Source organism: Bufo gargarizans, chromosome 8, assembly GCF_014858855.1.
Source record: "Bufo gargarizans isolate SCDJY-AF-19 chromosome 8, ASM1485885v1, whole genome shotgun sequence".
NCBI classification, from domain to species: domain Eukaryota; kingdom Metazoa; phylum Chordata; class Amphibia; order Anura; family Bufonidae; genus Bufo; species Bufo gargarizans.
The window spans coordinates 83,264,152-83,288,793 of NC_058087.1; the positions used below are offsets into that span (position 1 = coordinate 83,264,152).

At 38.7% G+C, this 24,642-nt stretch overlaps 1 protein-coding gene across 2 annotated transcripts in view; it reads left to right on the forward strand.

The window, feature by feature from the left end:
• NRP2 (neuropilin 2) overlaps positions 1–24,373 on the forward strand; it is a 112,300-nt gene extending 87,927 nt beyond the window's left edge. The window contains exons 14-17 of one of the 2 annotated variants that reach the window (XM_044303001.1): positions 320–416; positions 2,767–2,805; positions 19,058–19,120; positions 19,243–24,373. In XM_044303001.1, coding sequence (XP_044158936.1) covers positions 320–416; positions 2,767–2,805; positions 19,058–19,120; positions 19,243–19,538 — 495 coding nt within the window. In that variant the 3' untranslated portion in view covers positions 19,539–24,373. Of the gene's footprint in view, positions 1–319; positions 417–2,766; positions 2,806–10,762; positions 14,824–19,057; positions 19,121–19,242 lie in introns of those variants that run through there. The other variant, XM_044303002.1, reaches the window with a different exon arrangement.
• Positions 24,374–24,642: the final 269 nt, after the last annotated feature.

Genomic DNA, 24,642 nt, shown 5'->3' on the forward strand with positions numbered 1-24,642 from the left:
AAGCATTGATTTGGGCACTACGAGATGTCTACCCTAGGTGGATTCATTTGGAGCTACTAGTTAACTATCCTATATAGGTTATTCTAATTGATTTGACTCTCCTATGTAGATTATACACATTTATTCTGGTGCTATTGGAAGACTATCCTGTGTAGATGAGGTGTGCTGTTACCAGAGTCCATAATAACAAATTTTAGCCCCTTCTACTAGTAATAAATATATACAAATAATCTCGGATTTGTGTTTTTGTAGATATACAAAGAGCTTGTTATACTATGATTAGATATTGTATGTTTATAGATCTTTTTTTTACTTGCAGGTTGTCATCGAAGGAATTGTTGGTAAAGGCCAATCAGGAGAGATTGCAGTGGATGACATTCGGATAGCTAATGATATCCCCCTGGAAAACTGCATGGGTAAGAGGATTAGGACTGGAAGGCCTAGCTTGACCCAGAATGTTATCATTTCCAGCAAGCTTTTCCATCTATTTAAAACCCATCACTTCTTTGGTCAAAGATTTTATTTTGCCGACCTTGGTGTTGAAAGAGCTGTATACCACTTGCCTCCTCACTGGTTTATAAACTCCTCATACACCGTTTTTTTTTATATATGGACTTTTTAGTTTGGTCCCTTATCAACTTCTGTGTGATATGGTATGACATCTAGCACAGCACAGTAAAAACCCAGATGTTATGTCTGATATAAGAAAGTAGGGGCTACATAGTAACCGTGATTGTAGAAAACCTTTCAAGTAGTTGAACAAAGAAGCAGAGCTCTGGAAGTGTATTCTACATTGAATACAAAATTTTGCAGTCACCCTGAGTGTTGTAAAATCGAAGCAAGCTTTTAGAAGTCTTCATGTCCCTAGTCCACCAGTGAGGTTTCTAAGCCGTAAGTTTTAGTACATGCAATATCAAGCGTAGAGAGTGTGGATGAGAAAATGTATCATTAGGCAATGTACAAACAAAAAAAGATATAAAATAGCGTAAAGTGTGATCACTGTAGCATCCTTTCCCCAGAGATGCACCCAGTTGCAAGCTTCACATTTAAAGGATGATGGGCATTTAGAACAGCTTTTTAACCCTTCTCCAAAAAATAGCATCGTCAGGTACATACACTCAGCCTAATGGCCTAGAATGACACTAAGTATTAGTGTTGAGCGAACATGTTCGGCCGAACACCAGTTCGTCTCCAGCATCGCTATGCTCAGCCAAACACCATGTGTGCTCGAGTCAGTGTATTTAAATCTAATTTAGCCTCTATTTCTCTGTAGAATGTCGGTGTACAGTGATGAAATCCCTCAGTGTAAATCCGAGGCTTAGGAGTCCCTGCTCTGACTCCATATATAGCGATGTCGATATATGGAATCAGTACTTGGGGACACACTAGTGTATTTAAATCTAATTTAGCCTGTATTTCAGAAAAGTTTCTGCTGTGATTAGAACTCACAACCTTTTGTATTAGAGGCAAGGCACTTAACTACTCAGCTATAATAGCTGCATAGCCAGTTACTTAAAAAAAATATATATATGAGACTTATACTGTACTGTACTTCTACTGAGACCTATACAGTAGAAGTCTCAAGTTTGTGACAGGATTTGAACTCACAGATGTAGTCTCATATGCAGCTATTATAGCTGAGTGGTTAAGTGCCTTGCCTCTAATTCAGAAGGTTGTGAGTTTGAATCCTGGCAGAAACTTTTCTGAAATAGAGGATAAATTAGATTTAAATACACTGGGGTGTCCCCAAGCACTGACTCCATATATGAACATTGCAGGGACTCCTAAGCCAAACTAGAGTCCCAACACCCTCCCCTCTTCAGAGCAGGGGGTGCCTGGGTTCTCCCATTGACTTCCATTGTGCTCGGGTGCTCGGTAGAACACCTGAGCATCGCGAAGTGTTGCACACGAGCACTTTGGTGCTCGCTCAACACTACTAAGTATGGGATCAGAATAACCATATTAATATCATACTGATCTAAAGGCAAATAGTAATAATCAATATTGTATTGAATCAGTATTAGCTTCATAACCCACATAGCATCATACCAAACAATAGCTTTACAATGGATATTGCCTTATGTTTCCGTCACAGTTCCCCTGTTAGTTTTCCGTAGAGATTGAGTGACTTAGATAAGTGCGTTTCTTAAGATCTGCACCAAAAAATTACAATTCAGGGATATAATTGTCCCTTCTGTCGAAGGTGGTTTATTGATCATGGATTTTTTTTCCTCTGGGTCGTTGAACACACCAATTGGCCTTTTCTTTGTAGACAAGTATTTAGACTACAAGGATGTTCAACCAAAGCATCAGGCCCAGAATCATGGGAAATGTAGTTCTGCCAAAGCTAACATTTAATATCCTGCCGTGTATAATTACTGGTAGCCATGAGATCATAATTGTCTTATCCCATTTAAAGATGACACAGCAGTGGGGAGATGGTTCACTGTGTTTCATGGAATATAGACTGAGCACCTAATCAATACACTTCTCTTGCACACATGCTCGGCATCGACATGGCATAATAAATGAAATGTAATGAATCCAGGGGGAGGTTTGCGCTTGCATCTGAAATGAACCCACTAATGTGGTTCATTGCAAGGTATCTATGAGGGCTGAGCATCAAATGCTTCTAACACAGCAGTGTAAAATGAAGTAATAAATACGTAATGGTGACAGACATGTAACTCTCCGTTCATTTGGATGAATAACACAAAAAGAAAAATAGAATAAAAGAAATAAAATGTATTTTGTTTTCTATTCCAGAACCAATCTCTGCTTTCCCCAAACCGACTGTATATCCAGGTAAGCATTTATCCACCATGTATAACCTTTATTCACAGCTAAATGAATTCTTAAGCATTGCATTAAATAAACATTTATAATGGGGATTATTGTGAATGGGGTATTAAACAGAAACTGTCATTTCTGTGACCCTATCTGAGAGCTAAGTATGGTAGAGGGAGAGAATCTGAGCTCTGAGATATATAAATGTATATGATTTAGAGCAGGATTTCTGAGTAAAAAACGGAATAAATCCTGGCAGGACTCTTAGGAGAGGCAGTAGGAGTCCTGATTACTCTGCCCACACAGGATGATTGACAGCTTTCCCTGTATCAGTGTGTATAGAGAAGGCTGTCAATCACTGTGTGGGCAGGGTACTCAGGACTCTCACTGTCTCTCCTAGGAGTCCTGGGAACTCCTGCTGTAAATCCTATATACCGGTATATCACAGAGCACATTTTCTCTCCTTCCATTAGATCCTGTTCTCAGATAATTTAGCAGAAATCACTTGATGTTTTCTTTAACGCTTCACTTCACTCACAGCCTGAAACACAGGGGTTCAGGAAGCTGAGATATGGGGATTTGTTTGGCAGGGTCCATGGAAAGCAGTAAGCACTGATTTTTTTTTCTTTCCCACATTTACAAAATGGAAGCTCTGCAGGGTTAAAAGGCAACTATTGTCCCTCATTTGAGTGTTTTGTCCCTTTGGTCCAGCGACTGGTGAGTAACTGCACCCAGGCATCCACCAGTCAAAACTTTTAACATGTCACAATGACATCTCAGAAGTTTTTGGAAATTATAGTTAACTTTTAAGGATATTTGTTTAAGGAGTTCTCTGGGAGTTTTATACTGATGGCCTATCCTTTGATTGGTGGGGGTCCAACACCCGGGACCCCCGCCTATCAGCTGTTTGAGAAGGCAGAGGCGCCAGCAGTCATACAGTGGCCTTCTTACGCCTTTTCCTAGGCCAGTTCTGACACTTTTATGTGTCATGTGGCCTGGAAGCAGCTCAGCCCCATAGAAGTGAACGAGGCTGAGCACGATTCTAAGCACAGCCGCTATACAATGTACGGTGATCGGCTTAGTAAGCTGCAAGAAGGCAGAGGTTCTCAAACAGCTAATCGGCGGGGGTCCTGGGTGTCAGACCTGTATGCGCACATCAAAAATCCCACCAAAAACGCAATGCTGTTTTTAAAGAGTTTTTTCCCCAAACCTCAACCACTACATCTGGACATACCCTTACAACTCCGCATATCTTGGCTTCCTGGATCCCAATGTGTATGACATGAAGACTTGGGATTTCAGATAGACTTGCAAATCTGCCCGAATTTTCAGGTCTTGAGTGAAGTTAGGCTTAAATATCATACCAGTTGGTCGCTGTTGAAGGTAAGTGATTGAACATTGATTTAGATTGATGTAAGTTAATAAATAAAATCATACCTAAGGGTAACGCTTGAGAATCATTTACTGTTAGTTTAAATGTTAGGGCTTGCGTGGGTGGGTTACACTGTGGTTATAGGCAGACCTCATCACCAGTCTTATGTGTGTCTGGTGAGTCAGATATTTATCCGTTTCTTGTGAAAAAGTGTTACTTGTTGTTTGTCATTAACACTTGATACAGCCTGAATATTAACCCTTTAAAGCTATTTTGAGATTAAATCTGCATAGACGAGGTTCTATGATCTGTCTTCAGTTCCAGCAGTCCCAATGCTATTGGTGATTTGGGTAATTCAAGGACGTTTTGCTAACATTTAATTACCCATAGGTAAAACCTTTCTAGTGAGCATTCCCTCCTTGTGTGTGCTATGCGCATACTTACCAACATTGCATTTGGGACAATTAAGGACATGCAAAACCTGCCCAAAATCACATTTATAGTTACAGTTATAGTTGGGGCTTACAGAAGTCGCAATCATTTTTAGCCTGGTGCAGACAACATTTTAGGGACTGTCTCTGAAAATTAGGGACAGTCCCTGCAAATTCAGGACTGTTGGCAACTGTGCATGCACTATAAATATACCGTATATATATATATATATATATTTTATTTTTTTTATATATAGATAGTGACATAGAAAAAAAAAAAAACACCAGAAAATCTAAAACATAACATTAAAATGTGTTGTCAACAATAGGCAGCTATGTTTCCTGACTCCCCCAGAGACATGCATGTTGGTTAGAGTACGTTTGCATCTGCGGCAGTTGATCCGGCAGGCTGTTCCGGCAGAGAGCAGCCTGCCAGATTTGCCCAAATCCTACAATATCCCCATTGACTATAATGGGGTCTGGCGTTGATCCGACCGTTTTCTTGCATATTTGTGCCCGATCAGGCATGTGGCAGATGTGAATGTACCTGCAGTCATGTATGACATTTCAATACGAGAGACATAATGGGTTACAGACCCACCTGTCACCACTTAAAGGATCGTATAGCTAAATAATATAGTATAATAGAGCACTATAAAAGCACAAAAATAGTTGTGTGAGGTAAAAGTCTGATACAGTCACTTATTTTACATACTAAAATGATTTGGATTTGACAGTGTTAAAAAATGAGTACTGTAGGTGGAGATATTCTCTGTATATGTTGGGGGGATCTAAATAACAGGAAATAAGCATGTGGCATAAAGAGTAGAACATGGATGTTATGCCAAATCAGTGACTGATTTAAGGGCCTTTCAAGTCGAGAAAGTTAACTAATGAAATCAAAATTCAGACTGCAGAATGAGTTTCGTTGCTCTCATGTCAAAGCGGCTTGAATTAAGAGGCAGCAGCTACTTCTATGTAGACTGCTGTAAATTTGCAGCCCTACAAATATGCTAAGTGAACATTGACACTCACACCTCCCCCAGCCTCGCTGGCATGTTGTTTTTCTCCTTCAGTTGCTTCTATAACCAAACAAGAAAAAATGCAATGTTGAGCCAAGACCGTAGTTGAATATTTACTCATGCTTCGGGATTGGAATAATCATGCGTTGTGTAAGCCTTTGTATTTCACTGTCCGGTCTTTCCTCCGGTCATTGTGTATATCAGCATTATTTGATTTATCTCCCTGGTTGCAGAGGGTCCTCTAGTTTAAAAGCTCAATTATGGACAATTCCTGCTTAGGAGTTCTTTGCCTTGCTATCTGGCACCTTATTTAGCTATTTTAAGTCTTTGTTCCCTGGCACTTTCCATTTATCCATGTCTGAAATCTATATTTTTTTGTTGTTTTTCCACATTTATCGGAATAATGCTGAAAGCTAATAGAGGCAGTGAAAACATAGCAACGGCTTGGCTAAAGAATAGCTCGTTTTCCCATACTTGTTCTAACAAGTCATGTATTGTTCATCATTTTATATATATCTTGTTTAGTAACAGTTACATTCACTGGGACATTACAGCACTAGTGAATAACACATAATAATGATTTTTACAGTTTTACAGATTTTTCACAGTTTTTAGTTACTATATCCATGTTATTGGAATAACCACTGCCCTCATTCACACTGCTGAGCTGCATGCATCTGGGTTGCAAGGAGGCATACTACTTTTGTATGGTGCTGTATTACAGGATTATTCTCCTTGGAATACATGTGGAGAACTCTCTGTATTAAATCAGAGGCATATGGAGGTACAATAGGTTGTGTATTACCACTCCATATAGCTTAGAGTTTGTGTGGAGCCATAATACGTTCATGTACATGACTCCCAATAGTTTGTCTTTTCGTTAAAGGGGTAGTAGCAAGTTATCCCATTTGTACTGGTTAGGGGATAACTGCAGTGGGGATCCAACCTTTGGCCCCCCACTAATCATGAGAACAGGGACCCGTATTCACCACCTTATTGGATGCCACTCCATTGGGAGTGCTGGAGTTAGATGAGTACAGCACGCACCCATTGGGGCTCCCACAAATCTAACAGTTATCCTCTGTCCAGTGGATAGGGCATAACTTGCTATTATTGGAATACCCTCCAACTAGTAATATCACATATACAGCAGTGATGACAGCAATTGTGGTATCTCATGCAAACAATGTATGTTAACCCTATGTGACTAATGTTGGCATGTCAGGATAAGTCCTAGTCCAAGCAATTTTAAAAATCCTAGCATAAAGCTGTTTTCATTTCTGTGTTTAAAAGCCTCTAATATCTGGTTGAAAAGCTCCTTAGAACAGGCGCGTTCTAAAATGGTGTCCCGTCCTTTGTTTTGTTTCTTGTCACATAAAATGAAATGTGAACCTTACCCATGAAAGTCCTTGGATCTGTGTTCTGCACATTGCCTCTGAGTGATTGTGCCTTGTTATCCAACTCATTATTTGTACACCCCTTTCAGTGGCAGTGAATGTCTGATAGATGCAGGGGGAGAGGTGACAAGGGGAACAGGGTATTGTTTGTTCCCAGATTTTGATTTTGCAGTTGGGGACGGGTACTAAAAAACTTTCAGTGTGACACATTCATTGCTACAGATAATAAACAATGAACTGCGAGGCCAGGACATTGTCATAGCCATGAATCTACTGCAGGAATGTTCAAGTACACATCCTCGGCACTTCATATCTCTAGATTCCTTCCCATAATAGTAAAGTTCTGTGAATATGCGCACACGGCTATTCTACTTTAGACCACATTCTTCAAATGTTCCCCTAAGTAAAAACATTTCATGCCAAAATTGCAGTAAAGTTAATCAACGCCACTAATAGTAAATCTTATATTTCTAGTTTATATTTATATAACTTAAAGGAGTTGTCCATCTCCCGTCCCCCCAGTCGGCTCCACGACGCTTGGTTCTGATTTTTTGGTCCACTGCTATGTTCACTGTGCTCTGGTATCTACCAGTAAAGTTCCAGCGCAGAGGGGGGTCACATGTACTGCTGCAGCCATTGCCTGGCCGCAGCATTGACTTGCCCCCCAAGGAGCACATCACAGGGAAGGAGCGGACCAAAAAGTGTTACAAAGCTAGACAACTCCTTTAATACATCCTGCATCCCAGCTTCTAAATACATGAGCATCAGAAAAGTCTGAGTAATAAATGTAATTGATACGATGACCAGCTGCCATTCTGCCGTACTGCCATTTAATATAATCTGTTAGATAAAATAATCCCACAGTCTGTCAATAATTATCCTAACGGAAATGCGCTATGATGCCAAAGCAATGCCCATGGTCTACACTGGCAGCCATATCATGTAGTATCGATGGCTTTTCTCCATGTTATGGGCTGCTAGTGACAGATTAATAATATTGCTTAGATATAAAATATTTCGGTGAATTGAAGAGGTTCTCCCTGCTATAGGTAATGATCTCATCATCCTCAGGATAGGACATAGGTATCAGTTCCATGTGGGTCCGACATCCAGCACCCCCAATCAGCTGTTTTAGGCTGCTGTGGAAACTATACAGTGTACAGAGCTGGGGGCAGACAGAGAAGAGAATGGCAGCTGAGCTTCAGTACACTAGTGCCAGACACTACACAGTATATGCTGCCTTCTGCCTCTGTACACTGCATGGCAGCCCGAAACAGCTGATCTCTGGGGGGCGACGGGTCTTGGACCCACATGTATCTGATGTTGAAGACCTATCTTAAGAGTAGGTCATCAAAATCTGTAGCCTATGTAATGTTTTAAAGTACCTATATAATATTTTAAGAGGTAATTTTTGTGATGAAGCTACTATTTTATTCTCCTTGTACTATTATTTTTAGCCACATTTTGTATATAATTAATATTAATAAAGCTTCATATTTTGAAGGAAGTTAGTGCAGGTTGCAACACTGAACATTTACTTCTGCTATACAGTGTGCAACACATATCCACTCAGCCTCTGACATATGAATAGCTGCAGAGAGGTTGACTTACCCTTGAGAAGAAAACAAGTGAATTGCCTGTTCAAGTTAAGTTGACAAATTAAGAAAGAGAACAGTATTGCTGAGCAGGCAACATAAAGACAAATCTACATGATGAGGGATTTGGCTGACCCAGTGTTATTGGAAACTGTATATTTCTTCAAGGTCCATCTTAGATACTGTGGTAGTTCATACACCTCCAAGAATTTAACTAGATATCATTCACTCAACATACATTTAGACGTAGCCAAGGCCAGTCTAGTTCAGAAGCAAGCAATTTCCCAAAGGTTTAGGAACGTATGCTTGTTTTAGTCAAGTAGATTTGAAGGCATTCTTCTTTTTTTACATTTCTCATTTCATCAAATCAACATTTCCCATCCCGGTTTATGCACCACATAAAATTCTGACAAGCATTAATGGACAAAATATTTGTAGACAACGTTTGCTTGAAATTGTTTTGAGATCTTTGGCTGCTTGAACTTGTGCAGACTTGGAACATCTTAGGGCTCTTTCACACCTGCGTTATTGTCTTCCGGCATAGAGTTCTGTCGTCGGGGCTCTATGCCGGAAGAATCCTGATCAGTTTTGTCCTAATGCATTCTGAATGGAGTAAATTCCATTCAGGATGCATCAGGATGTCTTCAGTTCCGGAACGGAACGTTTTTTGGCCGGAGAAAATACCGTAGCATGCTGCGCCTTTTGCTCCGGCCAAAAATCCTGAATACTTGCCGCAAGGCCGGATCCGGAATTAATGCCCATTGAAAGGCATTGATCCGGATCCGGCCTTAAGCTAAACGTCGTTTCGGCGCATTGCCGGATCCGACGTTTAGGTTTTTTAGAGTGGTTACCATGGCTGCCGGGACGTTAAAGTCCTGGCAGCCATGGTAAAGTGTAGCGGGGAGCGGGGGAGCAGCATACTTACCGTCCGTGCGGCTCCCGGGGCGCTCCAGAGTGACGTCAGGGCGCCCCACGCGCATGTATGACGTGTTCCAGATGCGCATGGGGCGCTCTGACGTCAGTCTGGAGCGCCCCGGGAGCCGCGCGGACTGTAAGTATACCGCTCCCCACTACTACTATGGCAACCAGGACTTTAATAGCGTCCTGGCTGCCATAGTAACACTGAAAGCATTGTGAAGACGGATCCGTCTTCAAATGCTTTCAGTACACTTGCGTTTTTCAGGATCCGGCGTGTAATTCCGGCAAGTGGAGTACACAACGCAAGTGTGAAAGAGGCCTTAAAGACTTGTGCTTATAAGTTGCTTACAAAAGTTGAAGATACTTTTAAAGAAGTTTTATGTAGCCAGGAGTGCCTTTCGAACCACAAATAGAGCATCACTAATTCAAAGCACCCTGATACCCAAATCTTCGGGATGGTAGTTAAGGTACCTGCACACGTGGCAGATTTTATTGCAGAAAATCAATTCTGAAAATCTGTTCTAAGTCCATGGATTTCTGCAAGCCCAATTTAGGTGAATGGAAGTGATTTTCAGTTGCAAACATTTTCTGCAACAAGATCTTCCACGTGTGAAGCCACCCTTGTACTCTTTACATATTTATATGAGATATAGAGGTTCTTATAGTATAGATTTTGGACATTCAGTAAGGAATAAGATCATGCAATCTAGGTGTGCTGTCCAGCTGATGTGTGTTGTGATGCCTGATTAGCACCCCTTTTGTTCACCTAAAATGTGTGCATGATAAGCCACCATTGTATTTAAGTTTACTTGTTCAGCTAAAACATTCTGCCAAAATTTCTCGGTTCATGAACCATAGCTCAGGTGACTCTTCAGAGAAAAATCCCAACGCTATGTGTATGTGTGTCGAATTCCAAATTGATTCTTTTTGAAAAGTTGGACTGTGCTTGTATAATATAAAATTATTGAATTTATTTATAGTGAAGCTCCACCTTTAATATTATGATATTATTGAAAATGCTTTCTTTAGTCATGGATGCTTTTCAGTAATAACATGGGGGGATTTTTAAGATGGAGCATCACTTTATTACAGAATAGTAATCTTTTTTTTATTCTGCTAGATTAGTGGAACTGTATTTTATAATTAGAAATAGAAAAGCATGTAAAAGCATGTGTGATTTATCTTGATCTTAGTCCTCCTACATCCCACCTAGCAACGCTCTTCTGTGTCTCTCCACCAGGGGGCACCCTTCTACCAGGGAGCGAGCCCACAGTGGATACGGTGTCAGTGCAGCCAATCCCAGTCTACTGGTATTACGTTATGGCAGCAGGAGGCGCTGTTCTGGTGCTGGTCTCCGTCGCACTAGCCTTAGTGCTCCACTACCACCGCTTCCGCTATGCGGCCAAGAAGAGCGACCCAGCCATCACCTACAAAACCTCACACTACGCTAATGGGGCACCTTTGGCAGTGGAGCCTACCTTAACTATAAAACTAGAGCAAGATGATCCTGATCACAGTTCACGTTGCTGAGGGCGATATGGACACTGGATCTAGACTTAAAAGACTCAAGAACTGTTGGCTCAATTTGCACTTTTATTCTCCCTTTCCTTTTAACATCTCGTCCCCTCTTGACTGTCTTTAAAATCTAATGCTGCATCTTGGAAAATGTTTGAGATAAAGGGGCAATGCCTTTTAGAACCTGAATGCTTTTTATTTTCAAAGACAATTATTTTTCCAAGTTTTTTTTAATTTTCCCCCAGATGGAAAAAAAAACATTGCCTGAAAATATGAAGGAATTTTTTTTAAGAGCATACATATCTATATCTCTGTGTGTATGGGATTGCACGTAAGTAGTGGTGCAAACCACTAATGGAAGTAGGCAATTAAAACAAATGTATTTCAGTGAGCTCATGGACAATGCGGGCCAAACCATGTGACTGATGCCATTCAATACTATCCATGCTAGAGTCCAGGATGTAAAAATGTAATTTAAATTTGTAGTTAATTTACTACAGCGCATACAAAATATTATTTTGCTACTTGTGCTTATCTCCCCACACTCTTTTTGCTACCATTAAGGATAGAATTTTCTAAGCATGAGTTCATTCTCTTAAATGATTGTGCCAATTTTTCAACTTGTGCTTGGGGACAATATCTTTAAAGCATGGTAGCCACATAAAAAAAAATGTAATGTTACCAAAGGAGTAATGGGACAACCTTCTGTCGATACTGTGGAGCTCACTGCAGTACGTTTTTAGACACCTTATACTACATATATGCAATTACAAAAACTGAGTTATTTTTATTTCTTGGAAGCTGTTCTTTTTGTAAAATTTCAGAAATTCATTTTGCTTAAGCAATTATTTAATGGCCTCACACCATTCAGAATAACAGTCAAATAGACCTGTTTTCAAGACAAGAGTTGTTGACAGGGGATTAGAACATAAATGGGATATAAGTTCCCATTCATTTCATTCTTAACTCCCAACCATCTATGAATGAAGTTATTTCTGCTTAAAGGGGCTGTGCCATAAATTGCTTTTCACAGTGTATTTTCATCAATTACTCTAGCTCCCATACCTCCTTGGCTTTTTTTATTTTTTTTATTTACCTCATTTACAGTTTTCTCTTATCCCCCATGCTTGAACCCTACTTCCATAATTGCAATGTGTCTGCTGTCCCATCATGCCTTATGGCAGTGAGATGTTTCTTGGCATCAGCAGATCATGTGACACTAACCACACCCCTTGTTCTTACCAATGAGGCTTCCTAAGTCCTATATTGCAAGACTCCAATGCAGGACATAACCATCAGCAACTGAATATCAAAACAGATTTGCCACAGTTTTAAAAAATTGTTGGTATTTGGGGAAAGTGATGTATCATCGATATCTGTTGGGCAGGACACATTTATTGCCAGTTACTTGATTTATCTGAGCTTTTGAAAGCAGTCAATATCCATTGCTCTCTTTGTTTTTCAGATGAACAAATTGTGGTTGTACAAGTTACATGAACCATTAGAATCTGCTACCCTATTTTAACTCACTTTGCATAAATGTACAATCTACTAACACAGAGATGTATATGGTTCAGTTCCTAGACTTTGTCAGAAGTAAATTTGGGTGTAAACGTTATATCTTTGTAATCCAAAATTTCAGGCTATGGTGTCTTCTAATGGGATTCCTTGGCTATACCGGTAAAGAGGACTTGTCAGCTCTCTTGACATGCCTTAGTAAATTCTTATATTCCGCACAGTATAAGAATTCAGAAGCATATTTTCTTATACCTCTGTGTTGTGGAATTCTTCTGTTATTCCTAGTAGAAATGTATAAATAAATTGACTACTGGGTGTTACCGCACAGTCTGACCAATCAGAGCTGGAAGTGCCAGACTTTCTGCAGACATATCCCTTTTTTGAGCATGACTACTAGAGGAACAGCGCAGAGCTGGAAGAAATGAAGCTCCAACACTGTTAGTTCATGAAGAATCCAAGTGTTTACTAAAACAGGCATGTCAGGAGGGTGACAGTCCTATCTGATATACATCTGTGTTAGCAAATGTTATAATAGACTTTTCCAATACGGTCTATCTCATATTTACTAGCTTGGTTCTAATATGGAACCTTCTTTTTCTCAGGAACAGCAGCACTCGTGCTCTTGGGTTCATTCAAGTGAATGTGACTGGGCTGGAATACTGAATGCAGTCCATGGTCTAGTTTGATGCTGTATCTGGTGAAAAAGCAGACAGAATTTTCTAATCTTGTACTACACCACATGTTTAGGTACCACCAAGACACAACTAAAATTTTCCATCGAGGTTACTGGTGCCTGACTACAGCAAATTTTGGCCATTGCTTCAACATTTATTTACCATATTTACAAAATAAGCCAAAAAAAGGAAATCTTGGTACTGCAACTCTTTAGTTTTGGTCATACATTTCAAAAGAATAGCTCATCATCTGACCATTATTTCTGGTCCAGATTAAAACACACATCTATCATTGATCTGACACATGCGCTTTTGCCATGTGTGTTATTTATTTTTTGTAATGTACATAACAATTGTGGCTCACACATTTTGCAGTTTTGGTGTTAGTGGAGCTTAAAAACAATAAGTTTTACTTATTTTTTTAGGTAGCAAATGGGTGGCCTTATATGCTAAAGTGACATAGAAATGTATATTTTTTTTGTATCCATGCTGTTCTTTGGGTGTTTGAATGTATTTCTCACAGAAATGCTAGTATACAGTTCACTGCTGTGTATAATAATTTTGAGCCTTTTTGTATTAGATTGGTTTTGTCCATTTGACATTACTGCTAATTATTTTTCTGTAATGTAATGCACACATAAGTATGTGCCTAGAGGTTGAAATATTTTGTACATTGTAAAATACCTGTATAACCAGGAGGCAAATCAGGCAGTGTAGTAAGATAAAACGGAGACTAAATGTTACCAGCTTAAAATTTACCATGTTTCATTGACTTCACATGGAACAAAAACCCTATTTACTTTAAGGCAACCCTATGTTCACTGTTTGCTGTGTTGTTGTTTTTTGGGGGAGAGTCTTTACGTTTTCCCATTGAAGACTTCCATATTCTGTGTGTCACTGTTGTTCAACTGGTGTTGCATAGATGAGATAGGGTCCACAATGTCCTCTTCATAGCATTCAAGTTGGGGATACACATAAGATAACCCAGCCAAATAATTGGCAGAAAGCTATCTCCCGATTCTCCCATACATGTACATGAGAAGATGGAAGAAAGCCACTGCAATTGAAATCCAATATGTCTGATCCTTATTTCTCCCTACATCAGCTGTTTGGGGAACATCAGGAGACTCCAGACCTGCCAAAATTGGAATGTTTGACTGATATGTATCTAATTTGTATGGCTAAATTAAATTACCTCCATAAGGATTTTTTTGTTTTACATAGCTTAATGCCTTACACGTTAGGTGTTGTCAGCAGAAAAATCATTCAGCTGACTACCATCTCTTCATTCCGCTCTATATACATATAAGCTTCTTGTGTTCTGAACAGGGGAGAGGGGATAAGGCCACTACCAGTCACCTCTAGTGGTGCCTTATCTTTCTGAGATTAAAAGGATCAGACATGTTGATATCCAACTGCCTATCCTTATCTCTCTTGAAATGCCCCATCAGGAGACAGTTGGAAGCCATATATATATATATATATATATATATATATATAATATGGCCAGCTGGTCTCACCGAAATCTGTGGGATTGGCCATCATTAAAAGGATTCTGTCACCTCTTTTTACGCTATAGAGATGCGGACATGCAGGGCTAGATAGCCGTTAGCATGTCTGCAATATACCTGTCCCATATCTGTGAGTGGTTTTATTGAGTGTAAAAAATGATTTGATATATATGTAAATCAGCCTGGTAAGGAGCCCAAGGGGCTGTACTAACCGTTCTGGAGCCCAGCCACGCCCCCCTGTGAAGGAGCCCAGAACCACCTATGTCCAGGAATCTCCTCCTTGCTCACAAAGTCAGATCACTGTAATCTTGCGGTGCGCGAGTTTGCGCATGCACAGTTCCTTCCGCGAGGCTGATGCCAGCACAGGGTAGGGACGCTATGCCAGCACTGCATCGCAAGATTACGGCAATCTGACTGTGAGCAAGGAGGAGATTCCTGGATACAGGCGGTGCTCCTTCACAGGGGGGCGTGGCTGGGCTCCAGAACGGTTAGTACAGCCCCTTGGGCTCCTTACCAGGCTGATTTACATATATATAAAATCATTTTTTGCACTCAATAAAACCACACAGAGATATGGGACAGGTATATTGTGGACATGCTAGCGGCGATCTAGCCGTGCATGTCCGCACCTCTATAGGGTAAAAAGAGGTGACAGAATCCCTTTAATGTTATATGTGTGACTTGCTTAAGATCTATGTAGTTCTCATCACAAAACCACTTGGACAGCATAGCAGTGCATGGAAGCCAGTTGTTAAGTCTATGTCCAGTGAGTACCAATCTTCTTCAGGGATCTATGTTGCAAGAATTAATTCTCATGATCCACTTAGTCTGTTGTCATGCAAACCTGCTGCACAATGCATTATAAACCCATTGAGCATGAAAGTGGTTCTTACAAAATGGCTTCCTTCTGGAGCTATGTGTTTATACAGAGATTTTTTTTCATAGAGCCCAATTACAGGAGGAAATTTATTGTAACTGTTTTAAAAATCACATCAGTCCAAAAGTGTAAATGTAATTACGCTGCTATTTTTCTCTTGTCTGTGTAATCTAACAGCAGTATCTGAGGCTTACCATCTGTTACCACATGCTTAGAACAAAGTTCCATGATTGTAAATAGCATTTACTGTTTGACAGTAAAAAAATTAAAAATAATATATCTACATATATACAAAAAGAAGTAACCAGCTGCATTGTGCACAAATGAAGAGACTAAACAAAAGGAACATATACAACAAGGCACCTTTTCTCCTAAGTTTCCTATTTTTTGGAAACTATTTCTCATTAATGTGTTTTTCTTCTGCATCTTTGCTGCCTTTTTAGATGCTTGTGTTGTTGTTGATAACATTAGAAAGAATGCATAAAAGACAGATATCATGAAATGTATGTTCTCTTCTCTCAGCGATATAAAGTCTGTTTCCTTTCAATGTTTGTCATGTAGCTGTCTGGTTCTGAAGGGGTTGCTTTAAAATGTTATACAAATACAGTTATTGAAGCCTAAAGTAAAAACACACTATTTGGACTTTATATTCAGTCAAACACAGTTTCTTTGTAGAAAAGACATCAACTGTACTTAACTAATAGTTCTTAATATGCCTTGTGGCAAGGGGGAGATGTTATGGTATTTTATTAAAGGGATAATCACATTAAAGTAAAGCTGTATACAGGCTATATCTGTATATTGGGTAACTGGATGGCCACTTTTCTTGCCTATACAGGAATACCATCTTCTCCAATAGTTGGTTGCCCATCACTTACCCATGGTTGTCCTACATTCATGTCTTACGAAAGAAGCAACATTTGAATCGGTATTTATTACTAGCCGATTTTTTATCACAAGGGACCACTTCTAAGTATTGGTTCATCTGCCAAATGCACTTCAAAGTCCTGGTCCAGATGGTTTTTCAGGTTTTTTGGCAATGGTTCTTCTCCTGTAGATGTTAAGACATTTTTTATATTAATGTGATTATAAGTGATGGAAGGCACAACCCTTTAATAGAAGACCACACCATAAATGTTATCCATGTTTCTACCTGTTAATTATTTGCAAACAATTGGGCATGGCGAATGCTGTTCTTTATCTATATGCTGTAAAATGTTCTTTTCTATGAAAACCCTGGTAAAATCAATATTGAAAAATATTGATATCCAATCATTTTCTCCCCCTCCCTTATAATTGCACATTTCTTGCTTTGTCCTCTGCCTGAGAATGAAAGACAAAAAAACTTATGGAAATTTGAAACTTATTTGATTATGTGCTGTGTGGAATGTGATTAAAGGATAATATTTTTGTACAATCATCTGTTTCTCTTTACTTTCCCCTGAAAATGACTCAGATAGGTGATGCTGGCTCTCCAGCACTTAAACAAGTTCACAGCTTTTTGTGATCCCCATCAGCCTCTCTTTCTTATGGTATCAGCATTTTGCTTACTGTCTTGAAGTTTCAATCAGTCTGTCACCTGAGACGACAATGATGGTAGTTCCGGGATTTTACTAAAGTTGCTAAGTGCTAAATTGCCCGAATGTGATTATAATGAAGATTGTCCTCTCTCTGGGGTAATCAACAAAATGGGACATCATTTTCCCTTTCCCTAAAGGGCAAAAATAAGCAACACAATCACGCTGGTGTGCATCAGCAGCTTAGTGGAAATTTATTGTGATGATCTCACCAGACTTAGTTTCTCAGCTGGTGCAATGTTCATCCGGTATTTTGTGAAAAACGGTACTTTCAGTGGAAAAGGAGTAGGTGGTCAAATGGAAAGAATACTGGAAGTTGTTGCAACTGATGGGATGTAACTGTCCTTTTCTATGATCCACATGTGACCTGTAACCCTGATTCAACTCCATCAGCTTATATGTGATTAGCCAATCCAATATAATAGGATATGGAAAATGCACAAACATGTTACTTGGCCTTTTCAATATTATAATTGATCGTGACACATTTTGTATGTCATTGATTTTGTAATTATTAGACTGTTTGTTAATTAGTCATTTTTAGGACTGAAAGCTAAAAACAGAAAGCTATGCCTGGTACAATACAACAGATTTTAATTCACACATACAGTACATAGGTTTTGAAAGAACAAACAAATCTTAAACAGGGTATAAATCTGTATACTAACTGTATACTAAATATATAGTATTCAAAACACCTGGTTTAAGACTGAAAAGTGCGAGTTCCGACTATCATGTAACAACTTTACTGGCATGACATAGGCAACATATGTATGATGTTGGTGACTACTTTAACTACTCTAAACTAATGTTTGTTAGTGTCATTATGTGGATGAAATGATTGGTAATGTAAAGACACGATGGCTTGTTTAAGCATATGAACAATCTTGGATTGGATTTTTCCTGATACTCTTAAGCTGGCCATATACAATAAATATATGTCCACTGAACCTATTAATTTCAGTGGAATCATCCTTCTATCTATTGTGTATGGAGGCTTCCAAACCTTCCCCCAAAGCAAGTTCCAAAGGACAGAAGGGTTAAGGATGTTGGATTTCAACATCCTGATTTTTTGCTCTTAGGCATCCCACAGGAGGTGTCTGGCAGCGACTCTCTCTCTTATATATATATATATATATATATATATATATAGGAAAATAATGGCGGCACCGGAAAAACAAAATGGGTGCTAGGTCCAGGGATGTAGCAGCTTACCCGTCTTGACACAGAAGGAAAACGGACAGCACTCCAAGTAAAATGAATGGTGTTTATTCACCCATGTGGATGGCAACGTTTCAGCTCATACAATACGCTTGAGTAAGGCTCTTGTATGAGCTGAAACGTTGTGCTGTCCGGTCTCCTCCCTGGCCATATATATATATATATATATATATATTGTGTCTACCATAGTTTTTTTATTTTATGGACTCTAAAATGTTGAATGGGTGAGCTGCCCATAGTAACCAGTGAGATATCTCCTTTTGTTTTCTACCGTGTCTATAAAAATCTTATCCATTTTATGTGTACACTAGTCCTAGAATATCTAATTAGAATTTAATAACCCTAGTATTAATGACTTGTTTAACTGTCAGTATGGATTGTTATCTGGCTACTTGATAGAAGCAGAATATTAACATCTAGTAATACCCATACACAATACACAAGAAATGTAACAATTATTACATATCAGTAAAGGTAAACTAATCCATCTAGGTTGTTTTATAATAAAACCCTGTTATTGGAGCAATAACTTACAATTAATTATGTAATATATATATATATAATTTGCTTCTGAATCTTCTCTAATATATTCCAACTTGTTTAAATTTCATCTAAAATGTTTTATTTTGTGCTTCTTTGTAGTGGATGTTCCATTTGTAAGACACAATTATGACCCGCAGGAACGTAACTTTGGAGGGAAACTAAGTAAGAAACACTACTTTCTACTCTATGTCGTCTTTTTCTTGTTGTTTCTATTTTGTATTAGATCTTCTTTTATACAATTTATATTGTTATTTAATTTCTAATAAATATTTACTGTATTGTAGGTGACTATGAATCCTACACAACATTTCCCACTAGTAATGTGGTAACTCCAAGATCTGACAAAGAAGAAAGTTGGCTTTATACTTTGGATCCAATTTTGGTAACCATTATTGCCATGAGTTCCCTTGGAGTCCTTCTTGGGGCTATTTGTGCTGGTTTGCTACTCTACTGCACTTGTTCCTATACAGGCCTTTCTTCTCGTAGCTCTACAACGTTGGAGAACTACAATTTTGAGCTTTATGATGGAATAAAACATAAGGTGAAAATGAATCCACAGAAATGTTGCTCTGAAGCATGACGGAATTCTCCAACTTAGTGATTTTGAACACTTGGTGATTCTCATTTAGAAGTCTCCTAGCCATCATATGTGGTGGCAGTAAATTAGCTGTTTCAGCTTTTCTTCATAAGGACACTGAAATAGTTTGAGAAGAAAGGACTTTATACCAATGCCTCCCAAATCTCCAATGCCTCCCAGTTTTACAGACCTGATGTATAATTTTTGGACTATCCTACATATGGCATATTTCTCCAGGGAGGAGAGATGTGGATTAAAATCTCGTATCAGTGCTGTTAGTGTTACCCCTTGGACTTTTGGGAACAACAGCACTTTTAGTAGGACGAGATCAACTTCTCCCTGCCCCAAGTGAGGAGTTGCACGACAGCATCTAGACATGAGTAGAAGAGCCTTAAGATTACTTGTGATTCAGAGCCATTTTCTACAGCCAGGTCTCTAAAGGAAATGTGACCGTCTTCTACATACGGTCTATTACATTTTTTTCCCCCCCAAAATGCCTAGAACAAAGGACACATTTTTAAAGGGTTTTATATTCAGAGCTGGCTTTGATTGTACCTTTTATGTATTGTATGTTTGGGTGGGTAGGGTTGATTACAATTCATGTATTGTTTTCTGGTGAAGCTTATTCAAATTACAGTTGACCCCCAAAATTTCATTTGCTATCAGTGTGCTGTAGACAGATTTATTACAGTGCGCCTTCCTCCAACAAATAGTAGAGAAAGCCATTTAATGGGATACTCAATTATTTAAACCCTGGCTTGGTGATACCAGTGCATTTCTATGTGGCATTCTTGTGAGCACTGGTTCATATCCAAATGGCTGCCTTTTCTATATGAAGGTGAGAGAAGGACTTACAGTATCTAGTCTTTTGCTTTTCAGGTAATGAGTATGGAAACTCTGATAGGATCAATGCCTCTTGCATATTCACACTGCACACTGAACATTGTTATTTCAGTTCCCTTGCTGAAGATGTACTAGTGCAATTCCATAAAACATGGTTATGAGTGAGAGACCCAAATGGGGGATTCACTGTCCTCTTAGATTTTAGTACAATGGTAAGGTGAATAGGCAAGTCATTCTACTGGCATAACTCAAGACAGCAGTAAAAAAAAGTATTAACTTTGGGTTAGTATACTTCCATCACATACATATTATGTAGTACTTCCTCATCAGATGTTCTCCATACTTCTGTATGGACACATATCATATCCTTTAATAGGTGCTGTTCTTTGTGTTATAAAAAGAGCAGCATTTATAGAGCACATACTAAGTTAGGGTGGAATCTGGAAGTATGAACAGCCTTAAAACATGCATAACCAGCTGGGTAGCAAAGCATGCTGGGAGTAAACTAAGAGCTACTTCTTATGTGTACCTGCCTTAACTATATGTAGCATAACTCATTGGCAATGTGTTTACATGTAGTGGTCATGTAGCATTAGTTCATATGAAAGTAAGTGGCATTCCTTTATTAAGGTGATACCCAGCTCACAGGACACACATTCATGCAGTTCAATGTTGGAGCATTTCATCAAACCTAATATCAAATCCAAATAAGTAGGAGAAATGTGTAGGTTTCCATCATGCTTCTCTTTGTTCTTTAGGATCCAGTCACAGTTTTTGGATTATTTAGAACACAACCTTATCTAATAAAATATTTTGATCCAACATAGTCACGCAGGGGTCTTTCACGAGCAGTGCTGATTTTGGATGTGTTGCTGTGTAAGGGCTTATTCACCCGAACGTGCTGTCCAAAACACAGATGCCGCCCGTGTGCCTTCCATAATTTGCAGAACGGACAGCCCTTTATAGAAATGCCTATTCTTGTCCGCAAAACGGACAAGAATAGGACCAGACTCATAATTTTTGCAAGGCAATGGATCTTTTGCGGCCCTATTGAAGTGAATGGGTCCGCACCCGTGCTGCAAAAAATGCAGCTCAGATGCGGAACAAAACCATGGTTGTGTGAATAAACCCTAAAGCAGACTATAATATGTCACTAATGTCCGCAACAGATAAAAAAAAAACACCAGCTCGAGCATCAGTAGTAAATGGTCAGATTGGGTGAATATAATTATAGGTGCACACTCTCACATTAACTAGCACTTAGTAGCAATTGTAAGGGGCAATACCTGGGCTTTTTCTGGTTACTCGGGTGCCTAATTGTTGACTTTTGTTTGTTGGTTTTTATTTATGGATTGTATTGCCCAGTTCATTGTACTGTGTATGTTTTTAGTAAAATAGCGTAAACTAGTGTCTTAAACCTACGGGCGTTTTCTTGTTGTACTTTTGATTAAGGAAATAGGGGCTGTTTACATATCAGGAGCAGCTAGAGTCATAACTTTTCCTTTACACATAGTCCTGTTTCCTACGTAAGTGCCTTGGATATTAAGAAGAAGATGGAACTTTTTGTTTAATGCCGTGATTTCTTGAGGGCCCTTTCAAATGTGAATGTGATGTACATGTTTAGGACTTGGTTTGGAAAACTAATGTAGTAAGTGTGTAGTTCCTGTTGCCAAAGTATGGATAGATATAGCCATCGGGTGATGATTCATAGAAGATATAGGATCATTGTTTTTGCTTGTTCCAGTTACACTAAATAATTCTACTTGGTACATAAAGAAGGGTCATTTATATTAATGTTGCATACTGTCATCATCTTGGCTACCAACTATTCAAATGCTTTGCTACCATAGAGTCATTAGAGCCCATTGACATGTCAAGAATTCCATTAAACAGTTCCTATACCACAGTGGAAGGAAAAGTGAATGTTGTGTTGCAGTTGCCAACTGTTCAGTGCCTCTTTAAGGTTAAAGTTTATACCCAACGCAAACAATGCAGCAGTAAAGAAATTTTATTACTGTAGTGCAACATTTTTGATGTGTAAGGATTAGTTTTAAAAACTTTTTTTTTGTTTGCATTCTTTTTGTACTGTGATCGCTGTGCCACCAGGGTCATTTACTATGGCCTGCCAATCAGTTATACGGCTATCTGAGAATGTACACAGACATCTGTACCACCAAGATCATTTACTATACCCTGCCGATCAGTTATACGGCTATCGGAGAATGTACTCAGACATCTATACCACCAAGGTCACTTACTATACCCTGCCGATCAGTTATACGGCTATCTGAGAATGTACACAGACATCTATACCACTAAGGTAATTTACTATACCCTGCCAATCAGTTATACGGCTATCTGAGAATGTACTCAGACATCTATACCACCAAGGTCACTTACTATACCCTGCCGATCAGTTATACGGCTATCTGAGAATGTACTCAGACATCTATACCACCAAGGTCACTTACTGTACCCTGCCGATCAGTTATACGGCTATCTGAGAATGTACTCAGACATCTGTACCACCAAGATCATTTACTATACCCTGCCGATCAGTTATACGGCTATTGGAGAATGTACTCAGACATCTATACCACTAAGGTAATTTACTATACCCTGCCAATCAGTTATACGGCTATCTGAGAATGTACTCAGACATCTATACCACCAAGGTCACTTACTATACCCTGCCGATCAGTTATACAGCTACCTGAGAATGTATTCCGACCTCCTAGAAGCCCTTCAGAACCCGGCTACTATTACTGAATGTATCCATATAGTTTCACTGATGAAGCCAGTACGTTTTTCTGGCTTCAAAAAGTCACAAGTTTGCAATCACTTGCGCAAAATAATGACTTTTTGCATTTTTGCGTATGGAAAAGTATGTGAGGTTAGCTGTGTTAATGAGTTTCACTTCAGATTAATTATTCAGACATTTAAAAAAAAAGTTGCAATCTGACTCCAGCAGGGGAGTGGAGTAGCTTTTCTAGACAAAAATGTTGATGAGACAAATTTATCAAAAAACATGCGACATGTAATATAAATGTGGCATAAAGTACATAAACACAGACTCAAGCAAAACTGACATCAAATATTCCCCTCATCATAAATTTCCTCCATAGAGGTTATATTAGATTCAGATCAAATTAACACTTTATATGATAATAGTAAAAACAAATATGGGTCTTAAAAGCAACTTTGAAATGACTAACAGTCGTTTTCAAGCATATTTTTGCAGTAAATTTGTCCAGAATTTCAAGGAACATTCCATGAAAGTCCATTAAACTGTATTATGCCTTTTGCAGGATTTTTTTTCATATGAAATGACAAATATTACACCCGATAATACAAGCAGTCATTCATTACAGCAACCACGACTCCATACTGGACAGTAAGAATGTTTTTGTAGAATTGAAGGGTCTGATCTTGCAACCATAATTTAAATTGTTTTTATTTATGTGTAATGTTAAAGCGGCAATGAAATATACTCAGCAAATTTCATATTTACTTTCTCAAAACGTAAGTCACTCTGCCACTCTTGAATGTTAAGGGCCTCTGTAAGTGTTTGATATTAAAAGTGATTCTAATTTTTAGAATATGCTTTCACAAACATAATCAGTCCAAGACCTTTTATCATTTGTAAATAATTTCTATTACAACTTACTGTAACTCCCTCTCTATTTATATTTCCCTAATTCTTTTTAAATCTTTATGTAAATATGAAATTTGCATTGAGTATTTTATTTTTTGTCACCTGCTGCTTTTTTAATCCTTTTACGGGGGGGCTTGGAATGGCTTGGCCTTGCATGCTCCTTTGGTAGCATTGGGGTTAAATGACATCATTCCATTTGCTGGCTGAGCCAGAATGAATGGATTTAAGAGCTTTACTGTGATTCTTTATGTAAAGAATTAGAGATACAATGGAAACTGTGTTATGTAATTTGTATAAACATTTTTTTAAAATAACTATTTAATAAAATAATAAGCCAGAATTTGCCATTGTTGGTTTTCTATTATACTGGATTATTGCGTGTCTGTATTTTTCTGTGATCAGGGAGATGTCAACGACAACAGTTATTGTGAGTATATACACAGATTTAAGTGTCAAATCATGCACACATTTTCCATCTGGCTGCTTTAGGCTGATCAACATCTTAAAGGGTTTGTATGAGAAAAGAAAAAGGGTCTGCATTCCCCAGAAACAGCATCACTCTTGTCCATGGGCTTTGTCTTCTTCCACAGACAGCTGCATTGAGGTGAA